This window comes from Pezoporus wallicus, unplaced genomic scaffold (assembly GCF_028554395.1).
Source record: "Pezoporus wallicus isolate ANWC-B61680 ecotype Strahan unplaced genomic scaffold, APGP_CSIRO_Pwel_v1 contig_818, whole genome shotgun sequence".
NCBI classification, from domain to species: Eukaryota; Metazoa; Chordata; class Aves; order Psittaciformes; family Psittacidae; genus Pezoporus; species Pezoporus wallicus.
In genome coordinates, this window is record NW_026636248.1 from 1,927,194 (window position 1) to 1,939,821 (window position 12,628).

The 12,628-nt window shown below is 44.9% G+C and overlaps 2 protein-coding genes across 13 annotated transcripts in view; one reads left to right on the plus strand and one right to left on the minus strand.

Annotated features, from left to right (window-relative positions):
* The window catches only part of SSR1 (signal sequence receptor subunit 1), a 109,054-nt gene that overhangs the window by 22,768 nt on the left and 73,658 nt on the right, over positions 1 to 12,628 (plus strand). The window lies entirely within an intron of this gene.
* The window catches only part of RREB1 (ras responsive element binding protein 1), a 123,934-nt gene continuing 112,540 nt past the window's right edge, over positions 1,235 to 12,628 (minus strand). For 11 of the 12 annotated variants that reach the window (XM_057399286.1, XM_057399285.1, XM_057399290.1 and 8 more), the window contains 2 exons: positions 6,203 to 6,946; positions 1,235 to 3,118 (listed from right to left, as the gene is read on the minus strand). In XM_057399286.1, coding sequence (XP_057255269.1) covers positions 2,589 to 3,118; positions 6,203 to 6,946 — 1,274 coding nt within the window. In that variant the 3' untranslated portion in view covers positions 1,235 to 2,588. The remainder of the gene's footprint in view (positions 3,119 to 6,202; positions 6,947 to 12,628) is intronic. The other variant, XM_057399297.1, reaches the window with a different exon arrangement.

A 12,628-nucleotide genomic window follows, 5' to 3' on the forward strand; every position in this document is an offset into this window, starting at 1 on the left:
ACCCATAGTTTAAACACATTATAAATTTCACAGTTTAATATTGGGGGAGGAGGGGAAACAAAAAAAAACCCCAACAACAGCAACGGTTCTCAGTCAAACTCAACTAATAAAAATGTCAATAAAATGTGGCAAGACCTTATACTCTACTAGGATATAGATAAAGGCTATATAAAGCTTTAAATCAATAGTGATTATTGCTAGCAGATGTCCCGGCAGGCTGCTGGGAATTAATTACTTGCTACATCGTTCTGCAGCATATAGTTTAGTAATGGCTTCTCCCCCACAGTATTGCGCAGTTTAGTGTGGAGAGTTGCAAAACAAACCCCAAAACAAAACAAAAAACAAACCCCAAACAAAAAATAGACAAAAACAAAAAAAATACCCAAAATAATAATAATAATAATTATAATTATAATAGTAATAACAATTCAAGGGATGTGTGAACTGGTTTTAATTAAGTAGAATGCACCTGGGTAGAGTTTCAAATGAATCATTGGTTGTGACTGATTTATCGTTATGTGGCGTTAGCTTCGTTTCTGAACTGGTTCAAACATCCCTATTAAAAACAAGAACCAAAAAACAAAACAACAACAAAAAAATAGAAATCACATCATATACCTCAACCATTTGCTGTATTTTTTTTTTTTTCTATTTGCAAGAATATTACTCGAGAACGTTTCTCTTCCTTTGCATTCTGGACAGTGAGATTTCAGTCCCAGAATTTTTCAGAGAATTCTTTAATATATAGTTATATATAGATATATATATTATATAATATAGACTGGGTCCAAGGCCCACTTCCTCCATGTCTTGTGAGAGCAGGAAAAGCGATTCTGCAGGGGTGGGGGGGAAGGAGAGGGGGGGTCACAGTGTGGGCTGGGATGGGCTGGGCTGGGGGTCTGCAGTGGTGGAATAGCACAGTGAGGCTCCGGCAATGCTATTATGGCTCTGTCTGTCCCAGAGGTCATGACTGAAGGACAATTAACAAACAACAACAAGGACAACAACAACAACAAGGACAACAACAACAAATGCTGGGCACTCCTAGAAATGCACAGCTACAGTAGGATACATTTCACTTAACCCCTTCAACAGTGGTGGCCGGAGTGTCGCCTGTTGCCGGCAACAGGAGCCACAGAGAGAAGAACTTCCAGCTGCCAGCATCGAAGGGGTTAAATTATTGATATGAAATTTAGACACACACCTCAAGTCTTCAAGCATCAACCCCAAAATCTCAGGAAGAATTTATTTTTTATTAATTTATTTTATTTATTCTTTAACATGTCTTAAATCTGTAGTTTTATTACCAGTAGTATTTTCTTGCTCTAGAACATGACAGTAGCAAGATGACGGTAAGGCTCGCATTTCTCCCTGGCTTGCTTTCGGCTGGAAGACGGGATAACTTTGCTCTTTGAGTAACGCGCGCTGTCACCGGTGTGATGGCCACAAGACTAACCTCAGCACTCGCAGCACCTTTCTCATGCACTTGGAGGGGCCTCCCCCTGACACACACGCACACATGCACGCACACGAGTGAGATGCTCCCCTGCCTGTACGGGTGTGCTGATACCTCGCAAACGGCCTCTGTTTGACTCTCCGGCCAGAAGAAGGGTCTCATTTAAAGTACAGTAGAAGAGCTGCAACATAAGAAGAGGAGCTGGTGAAAGCGTCGAGTCTAAAACATTTCCAGAGGGGATCCAAGCGGCGCTATATGTCTGCGGGGGGCAAATATTGCCCATTGGTTTCTGCTGACTGCAGAGACAAGCGAACTGATGGATTTATAAAATAACAATAAAATAATAATAATAATATACTGAAGCAAATCAAACATATATAACAGCGGGTGCATCATTTCCATAGGTTACGTTGCTATGTAACTCTTCTCTGCATACACGCTCAGTCCATGACGGCCAGAAAAACCCCCTAAGATTCAGAAGACCATTTCTAATGCTGAAAAGTGGAAACAAGCGTGAGGTTGAAATTTCTTTGTGTTTCCTGCTTTTTGGCTTGAACCACTTTGAACACCTTCAACTGCCACGTCGTTCAGGCCTGGAACAGGCTTAATGCTCCACCGTGTGGCAAATGCAAGAACATCTACTGAGAAAAAACAAACACCTCACCTGCCATTTCCTCTGACTATTTCATATGAAATTCACATATTTTTTTCTTCCAGTTATTGGCTGTGGTATCCAAGGGCCTCCCACCCCACTGCCCCCATTTCCAGCTCAGAGAACAAACACAGCGACTATCACAGATATACAAGAACAAGCTCACGCACACCAATACAAAAGGTAACATTAATGCTTAAATGAAAAAGGTCCTCTCCAAATAATTCATTAAAATATTAAAAAAAAATCATTTTTGAAAAAAATCTATAATACCAAAAGATCTAATAAAGTAGTAAGGCACTCAAATCAGTATATACTGTAGTCTCTTGCATTATTATACTGAAAGGCATATGGCACCGCATCCAGTCTGCCATACTCTCCCCACAGCTGTAGGTCGCTCTTCCGAAACAGGACTCCAGGGAAACCTTGCTCTGCTGGCTTCAGCTTGTGTGCCAGGACGGCTCCAACCTCTGAGCAAAGTCATTCAACCCCCAAGAGCTGAGGCGCACTGTCTGCAGAGGCAAGGATGTGATTCATGGGAGACTTTTTGTTGTGCATCTCCAGCAAGTCTTGAATGAAACCCGAGGGCCTCTCGAGCTCCGAGCCGCCCCGAGGCTCCTGGTCTTTTGCGCTCTGTTTCTGTGCGCTCTTGGTGGGCTCCACCAGGCAGGTGCCGGCTCCTCGCCCGCTCAGCCTCTCCTCTCTGCAGGGGGAGAGGCCCGGGACCGTGCCAGCCAGGGACTCTTTTCGGCTTCCCATGAGGGACGATGATGTTTGGTCACCGATGCCCCCGGCAGAGTCGCACTCGTTTTCTGAGACGGGGTTGGCACCACTGTGGCTTGACTCGTTCTCGCTGTCTTCTCCACACCTTGACTGCGTCTCCTCCTTGTCGCTCTCCTTCCCATGGTTTCGGGTGGTTTTGACTTTCTGGTGTATGCGCTGGTGGCGAACCAGGCTGTGTTTCAGAGTGAAGGTCCGTTCACAGGTTTGACACTTGTAAGGTCTCTCACCTAGAAGACAATTAGAATACAAAGTCAGCACTAAGGTCACTAACACACCTCCCTCTTGTTTCAAGTAGCATGGATGCTCCTTGCTTCGGAAATTCAGTACCTATATCAAACATGGATGTTTGCCTTTATGCAGACTTTTTGCTTCTGTACTAGCAAACTAGCTGATGGCACGCAAGCAGGAATACAGATAAATCCTCCCAGGCACAAATCAAAAATCAGAACTTGTAAGTGTCTTGAGACTTCTGCAAGCTTGGTATGGCGCTGCACTGAGGAGGGAGAAAGACCGTAGGCCCCAGGTATACCCTGTCTAATTCAATCAGCAACTTTTCTGAAAGAAGCTTGCACTTTGTCCTGTGGAGCTCAAAAGCCTTTGGGAAAACAGCCCACCATGGGGTCTCCCTGCTGCAGGTCAGCCCTGACACACGTGGAGAGAGAGGACTGCACAGGTTAACTGTGGTCCGCAGCTCCTACAAACTGAACCAAACAGCACATGAGAAAGCATCTCCCCCCTTCTCAAACGCTGACACATGGGCAAGGATGAAATATGCAGATTAATCACTGACTTCAAGCTGTTAGGAACTACCCTTGCTACAACAGCTCCTCCTCTTTCTGTGAAGCAAAAGACAGTATCACCTCATTTCAGAATGGACACAGAGCAGCTGAAGGACCTAGACTTAGTATGGGTCACAGGAAGTGTCTGTTAGAGGGTGACCAAAATCTACTGTCCAAGTGAAAAATGCCTGCTTCTGGATGGTTTTACAGAGCTGCTGGTGTTGCCCAGCCCTCTGGTGCTGCAGGACAGGAGTGACTTGTAAAAGCCCCTGAAAAACCTCCTCATACCCGTTCCAGAAACACTACTTGCAGGACAAAATTCTCTCTCTTATTTTGGACTCTTAAGCTGCAGAGCCGCTGCAGGCATCCTCTGGTGTGACCAACTGATGGTCTGCTCTGGTCTCAGAGAAGCTTTTTACACCTGAGACACTTGAATGCTTCCTTAAGCAGGAGCTCATCAAAAACAGAGCAACCACAGCCCTGGAGACAAAATTCCCCCAAGTCCTAACCAAGCACAGTGCCCCAGGGTAGTGCCTGCCCTGAAGAATCAAAGATCCCATCATCCTGACCCATCCTCTATTTCTGAATGTGCCTATTAAAGACTTGCCAGTGCTGCAATTCCATCCAGACACCATCTTCTGCCTATGAGCGCATGGAATGAGACACTTGCAGCTCACTTCTCACTTGTAATAATGCTTGGGGTCATTAAAAGATAAATCTGTGCAAGTAGGTCCGCTGTCCCTGGGAAATGTTTCTCTTGGGTGCCTTGCTAGGAGAGCTGCTGTCAAGGGAGGGCACAGCTCCCCAGGAGCATTTTGGGCCAACAGCCTTTGCCCATAGCACTTGGCTATTGGGGATGCAGCGCTGTGGCTGGGCCTGCGCTTGGGCAGGCAGCACCAGAGCACCCCACAAATGCTTGCTGGGAAGCAGCCAGCACTGCGAGAATGAAATGCTCGCAGCCAATGGCTCCTACTGCCGTTCAGTAGGTGGGCAGAGGTTTCTTGCACACTTCAGCACGTCCCAAATGTTCCTCTTCTGAGTAAAGTAATTCTGAAACCTTATAGTTATCTTTAAATACCCCACGCATTAAACCCAAAGTATAAGCAATGTAACAACTTGATGGTATTTTATCAATATCAATGAACAAGTGGGACAGAGAGGAGAAGTATGGAGGGAAGATCCCCAACTGAACCCACATTATGGAGGGAAGATTCTCAGTTGAAAATGTATTGGCTATAGGTGGTATTTATGTTTATTAAATTTGAAAAAAGTACTGTCCCAGGTTCCTTTTCAACACCTATTCTACATTAAGACATCCTTCAGTGTCAAATAAGAAAGAGAACCAAACAGGAAAAAAGCACACTGACAAGGCCTACACAGCTCAGCATGCAATGAAAACAATTCAAACATATGGTATTTGTTTGAATTATCATTTGGGCATTCTTCATTTGGGCATAAAACTCAGTAGTTTAGATACTGTCATCTTCCCAGAGGTTCTGAATTAGTGTGAAAAATAGGCACACGAATGGGACCTGTCCTATATTCACATGTGGCTCAACACCAGAAGAAAACAGGTCAGTTTTGCACTCAATAGGCCAGTATTTATGATTCAGAAGGGTAAAAAGTCTGTTTTTTTTTTTTCTACTCTTCGGTGTAGCTTACTAAGCATCTCAGTCAACTACCAGCACAAATATTTTGTTAATCACAGAGATGTTGTCTTCAGCAGAGAGCACCTTCGAAAGCTACAAAATGTCAAACTGCACCAGTTTTCCCATGTCAGAGCAGCTTGCTGACAGTAAAATGCATAATTAATAAGCATTCATTAATAAGGATGAATGATTAATTCACCTTTCAGCTGGCTCATAACTTCACCTTATTTGCATGGTACTGCTGCAAACCGTGTATCACATAAAGCAACGTCATGTATTTTAACTGAGTCAAAGTCATCAGACAAGTGGTTTACTACCTGTGCTCTACCTTCCCTGCCCAAGCCTGAAGAGCAGGGTGCCCACTGTTGCTTTGCTTTTCACTCAAGCAGCAGGTCATGCAGATGACCAGCACATTAATACATTGCCCATACCAGGCTTACATAATCAGACAAAACCAGACTCTCTCTCTCTCAACTTTCCCTCAGAGATGAAGCCTTATCATATACTGACAGGTTTCTCCACTGCTCATCAAAGTACTGGGAAGAGGTAGAGCCACACGCACATGAGAAGAAGGGAGTCAGAAACTGGGCAGAACAACTGCACAGGGATCTCCACACTGGCCCTCATCTCTAAATCCTGCAAACAAGATGGGGAAAAACAGTTTGGGAACTGAAGATAAGGCAGTGGTGACAACTACCACTCCCCTTGACAGGCTGTGTATACAGCATGGGGGATTGGGGCAGACACCTCGCAGATACCTGTGGGACTAAAAGCACTGTCTCCAACCTCAAGTGCTAGCAGCAACTGTGCACTTACAGAGCAGATGCCGCAGTCTGGTGGCAGACCTGCTTGTGATCTGTTCTGCCCTCAAGCCTCCTCTTACCTGTATGAGACCGCATATGTCGCGTCAGATCCTGCAGAGACCAGAAACGCTTGTTGCACACAGTACAGACTTTCTTTCTTTTGTCTGCTTTTGCAGTAATCTTAGCCCCATCAGTCTTTGGTTTTTTGTCATCACTGCTCTTCTCAGTGGACTTTCTCTCTGTGCCTTCCCCCTCAGAGATGCTTTCGCTCTCTTCATTTTCCTTTCCTGTTGCCTCATAGTCCACAGGAGACTCCACTACCTTCAAGTCCATCGGAGACTCTTCCTGCTCAATACCAGAGTCCTGCATCGAGGGAGCTCCTGCATTATCCTGAATGCTTTTGCTTTCATCCTCACTGCTCCTTTCATCCTTTCTGTCCTCACGAATGTGGACCTTTTTGTGACGGCCAAGAGTGCCAGCAAACTTGAAGGTTTTGCCACAAATGTCACAGGCATGTTTCCTTTCAGTCTGAGTACTGCTGCCTGCACTCTGGTCACTCTCTGCCAGCTTGAAGTCCATTAATTTGCTGGCAAAATTGAGGTCAAGACTTTTGTTACTTACAGAATCTTCCTCAGGGCCCTCTTCGTATCCATCCGCTTTTATTTCGGCATCCTGTTCTGCTGGAGGGGAGTCAGCCTTTTGCTCCTTGGGGCCGCACTCACTCGCTGGTAGCTCTGTTATTTCCTCCGGCCGTTCCTTCTCGCAAGAGGTCAGGTCCAAGACTTCATTTCCTGTAGCTAGTGTCTCTGCATCAGACTGGCTGTCTGCAAGCAAACAGAGAGAAACTTTCAGTGGGATGCTCTCTGCTAATTCACAACTACCCGCAGTAAGGCTGCGCAAAGACCCATGAGCATTGCTTCTGGTCAAGACTCACAACATCTGTTTCTCTTATCTGTGACCCAGGCCAACAACTTAAGAGCTGAAGAGAGATCAAACCCCAGAAGCCAATTAACCAGATGATTAAAAATCCATAACAGAAGGCTTTCTTTTCCAAAATACACTCGCATCCTTGTCAGTTTCTTGAAGTAATTTTTAATATAATCGCTTTAACCAGAGAATACAAAATGTTGATACTTAAAATGTTGCTGAACTCAAAAAAGAGTTGATGTCACTACTACTACAGATACACCATTCCAGAGGCATATGAATGTGTTATTTATAAACTTGTGTATGATAAACATTGACACAGATCGAAGTAATATGCATCCACATATTAATCAAACTGATTTATAAGTAGCAGGAAATGCTTTTCAAAGAGAATGCAAAGGCCTCATGCAACCAACTGGTACAATTAAATGTTATAGGTTAGTGTAGATGATGACACAGAGGTCAGTTACAAAAGCAATAGATGCAGAAGTTCATCCACATGTGGGTCTTTGACACACACCAATACATCACCTGGAACCAAAACCTAAAGCCAAGATGCAGTAACAGGCAGCACACTTTGCTGTTTCACAACTACTCCAACAAGAAAACAAAACACCTAAGATGTCCACCTTAATGACCTCCTGTGCTTTGTTAGCATTTTGTAGCATTAATGTTGCTGAGGACATGTGTCCCAAAAATTAGAACAGATAAGGTACTTCAGGAGAACAAAGGGCTAGAGCTGTACCCTTCCTGAGCTCCCTACAAACAGTTAAGTGTAAATAGGAAATAAGCTGGAGTGGATCTGGAGGCCAAAGCTGACAATGATGCAACAGCATATAACTGCATCTCCAGTGCCACTTCCCAGCAAATGTTCCAGCACATGAACTTTGCAAGCTGTATTTTCTACAAGTTGAAACTTTTCTTGCTTTAATTCCTCCACCTCATTCTTGTTGACAGCATGCAGCTAAGGGAGCAACACAACCTACCCAGCATTTCAGCATTCATCTGCAGCGCAATAGCTGCTGAGTAACTACAGGGATTTAGAAACTTCAGTAGAGCAGTTTAAGTTCTCCATCTGACACAGAACAGCTTGTGCTTGCCTCCAAATTACCTAGATTTCCTACTGCAGGCTTTTTTCATAAACAAGAATTACAGAAGGTAAGATAGTCCTCAGGCATTTGGTACTTTGAATGCAGTCTTGCAACATGACTTGCATCGAGCCATCTCCTTGCACAAGTGATATAAATGGCCATTAAATAAATGTCAAAGCTTAGCAGCATTTCCAGTAATCATGAACAATCACTCAATAGAACATAATCCTCAGTATGCTTTTTCTTGGGGAAGAAGTGACTTGTCAAAAAAAATAATCTCACCTTTTAATCAAAACAGATCCGTTTACATAGAGAGTGGATTGCACAAAAGCTTTCCACAAAGTCCAGCACTCATCTCATTATCAGCCCATTAAAACATGCAACCGAGCCATAATCTGTGTATAACGCTGGAGAATTCGAGGATGTGGGCATCTGAAAACAAAGGTCACCTACAAGTGCCCTATGAATCTCCATGTGAATTCTGTGTTTTGGCTTGCTGTCTCTTAGCTACAGTAAGGCCAAAAAAAAAAGGATGAAAAAAAAAAGCTATTATAAACAAAGAGTGGTCACTTCTAAAAACCAAACTGAAATGCTGATGCATAATAATTAAGAGGAAGCACTGCTCCACAACCCCAAGAAACAGAAGCCAGGCATGTATGAGAAACCAGGCCCTTGCATGGTTCTCCTCGTTACAAGCAGCTAGCTGGGTCTCACAGCTGCTGGCACAGGCAAGGGAGGGAGCCCAGAAGCCAACCCCAGGCCATATCTACACACGGGAGTTGTTTAAAATGGAAGCACAGCTATGAGCCTGCTGCCTTCTTCCACCGTGTTTGGGGGCAGGATGAGCACATCTGGCTCTCACGAGCAGCACCTCATCTTTGCCCAAGAGGGGGGATGAAAGCAAGGATTAATGGCAACTGATGTGACTCCCTGCTACTGCTGGAAGGGTCCTTGTCCTTCCTTGCTACCCACTCCCTAGCATTCACACAGGGTCTTTTTCACCAGAGCACAGGTTTCTGCTGGACCAAAGCAACCCCATAATCACCGCTCCCTTTAGGTAGGAGGGAAGGGAAACAACAGTTAAGAGGAGTGGAAGCTTCCCCAGCTGCCTTTGGTTGCTACCATCACAAAGACCTATCTGCGCGTGATAGACAGACAAACCCTAAGTGGCCAAGTGGCTCTGAGGCACAAAGACCTTGATGTGACACCAAAATAAAGTGCCTAGAACAGCTCCTGTATCCCTGCCATCAGTGCTCATCCACAGTGAAGTGTGGGGCACCTCCTAACAGGCATGGGCCACCGTCCCATCCCCACTGAGGCCAGGAAACACCTCCCCAGAGGGATGTGTGTCAGGCCAAGGAAAGATTGCAAGCACAGCACAGAGGGGTCATTAGGGAGCAGGGCAGGAAACCATGTGAGCTCTGTTGGGATGGAGAAGAGTGAAGAGCAAAAGAAGACAGAGATGGAGAGAGTTCCCCTTCTAGTGTACCCAGAGAGATGTTCTGTAACTCTTTGCTGGCCAAACTGAAAACAGCAGATGCAGAATAAGTTGTGTTTTCAACAGGAAGTATCAGGAGCAAAGTGAACAAGCAGAATATACACTGGTAGCACTCAAATAAGAGCAAGCCAAAACCACAATGTCTTTAAACTCTCAACTGCAGAAGTCCCAACTTTTACATTCAGCATGTATATCATGTATGATTTGCAAATTTCCCCTTAATTTTCTGTAACTTTTTCTTCTTCTGCTTCCAGTATTTAAAAAAATACATTATTTTTCTTATAGTACACTCATCCTTCAGTGAATCATACCCAAGCTCTATCTCCTTTTTTCCTCTCCTCTCTGCCCTGAGTCCTTTCCCAGCTGTTACTCTGTTCTTGCGCGGCTGGCGTGAAATTACATTTTCCTGTGCACCAAGGGATAGGTGGGATACGTTGTCCACAGGTAAGTTATGCTGCCTTACTAGCACAACAAACAGATGAGGCTAACATCAAGAAAAGCAAACATGATGTTTGAACAACTTCACAAAGGGCAAAGACCACTTCAGACCCCGGGAACACAGATGCACGCAGGCTTTCTCTTCTGAAGCTGGCCTGCCATCCCCGAATGACCACATTCAAGCTCAGGTAGCGACGCAGCCAGGAACGTGCTGACACATGTACGTGCTTCGGTGAGCACTCTTCCTTCTTACCTGCACAAACCAGACCTACTGTTTTCTCTGCCGAGTTTTACAGGCCCCTATGAAGCCTCATGCATACCGTGGGGTGGCAGCTCCTGACTAGCTGAGCTGCTCTGTGGCTACCCCCAACCTGTGCGGTTGGTTTTGCAGCTGGTGAAGAAGCAAGCTGCTCTGCACAAGCCCCAGCTGTTTGGGATGCGTGAGAATCTGCCCAGCTCTCCTGCAGATGAACTGGAATATCAGCAGGGGAGCCGGGAAGGTGTGTGGGAAACATGACACTTGCCAAGGCGGCTGTGTCAGGTCTCGTGTGGGATTTCTCCTGCAGTGCAAGGGATGGCTGCACTGGCAGCCACTCCATCCACTCCAGCAGAAGTTAGGCTTGGCTACACTACTGTTTTTTCTCTGCTTACATGCCTATCTGCACCAACGAAAACCTCACTGGCCGTACGATTCCAGCAGGCTTGTATCTTACACAAAGAGGAGGATTCTGACTGTGCCTTCAGATCTGGGCAAACATTGCTCCAGCAAGGCCATGTTCCTCTCAGAAGGGTAATTCCCATTTCCAGAATTTTCCTGATTTATAGTGCAGAGCAGCCACTTGCATCCAAGCGATGAGGAAGGCAGGGCGCATGGGAAAGGCCTGCCTTTCTTTCACCCCTTTCCCATCTTTCACTTACTGAAGCTGTAAAATGCTTTCCAGTCCATTTGTTATCCCACAGATACTTACACTCAGAGAGTCAAGAGGACAAGAGTGGAGAGGTCTGCTTGCCAAGGCTCCCACCACCGCCACCTCTTCAGCAACCGTGGGAGCAGAACACATTACCTTGTCACAGACAACCAGAGTTTGTGTCATTCCTCCAAAGGGAAGATCAGAGGGTGACACCATTTGATGATGTCATTTCTGACACCAGAGTCAAAGAACATGGGCAAGGTAAGGTCAAGAGAGGAGATAAGCAGGGAGGTAGGGATGTACGGAGGAAGGTAACAAAACAACCACCAGTAGCTCAGCTGCTGCCTTGTCAGCTCCTGGGAAAAAATGAACTTCTCAGGAGATATATTCATAAGCAAAACCTCAAGGACTCCAACTGAGAATCCAGAAACTTTTCTGCTTGCATGAAAGAAACCACTATATAGTTGTAGCCAAAATCATTTTTCCTTCAAACTCTGGAAAGGAAAGACTGCTTTGCTGAAGTCCATTTACAGTTCAGGTTGCCGTTTCCAGTCAGCCTAGCTGGAAGAGTCTGCTTAATTTTTTATAGGTGGCAAGAAAGAAAAAGAGAAGTAAACTGCTTTCTTGCAAACACAAACCGAACTAGCAAGAGAGACATGAAATGTGGAAAGTTTCAGATAAAAGAGCAGATACAGATCAAGGTGGGGAGGTTGCTGGTTTCATTCTGTGTTCCTATGGTTTTCTTTCCTTCCTGGAACTAAGGTGGAATAGAGTAGAGCTTGAGATGCTAAGGAGTTATAAGAAAAAATGAGGTGTTATAACAGAAACTATTTTGTGATTAGAGCAAGTGTTTATTGCCAAACACTCCTGCATCCTGAGAGAAGTGCTAGAAAGCCCATTACCTAAATAATGCTCAAAACTGGAGCAGACAGAGCACTGGAAATGGATGTTGTACAAGCAGTCGGCATTATCAGCCAGATGAGCCAACGATTTACTATTTGCCTACGTTAACTTAAATAACCCCAGCCAGTTTTGTATTTTACAACGGACACAGACACCACTAGGTGGTAGCAGTCTAGTAAATTTGGCATTTTTTGGACGCATCACACAATGCTGCTCCTACTTCCACCCATGATCTGGAGAACATCTTTCCAACCTGTGGAGTTGACTTGAAAAATTTTGGGAGTTATCTTTGCCTATTTCTATTATAAAGAATCTAAACATTAAAATTTAGCCATCCTTATCATATTGCATGAACACGCACAAATATTGTATTAGTTCACAGGTGTGGGAGATTTGGTCATATCCGCATGCCTCTTGAAATGAAAATATCTGAGATAGAAAAGGACTATTTGCAGTAAATGGAACTGAATATATCCCGGGGGAAAGGAGAAAACCAATCCTGGAGAAAAAAAAAAAACACTTTTTGCCTCTGACACAAGGAATGACCTACCAGTACCTTCAAGAGAGCACCTGAAGTCACGGACACAAAGAAAAGTGCAGGACTAGCTCTGACTGCACCTACCAAGTGGAAAACTGCACTGATGATGAGGTGGGGGGCATAGGGAATGCTGGACTTTCACCTTATGGTGATTTCCACTGTTCAGCAGAAAGGCATTTTGATACAGAGCCAGCAATACA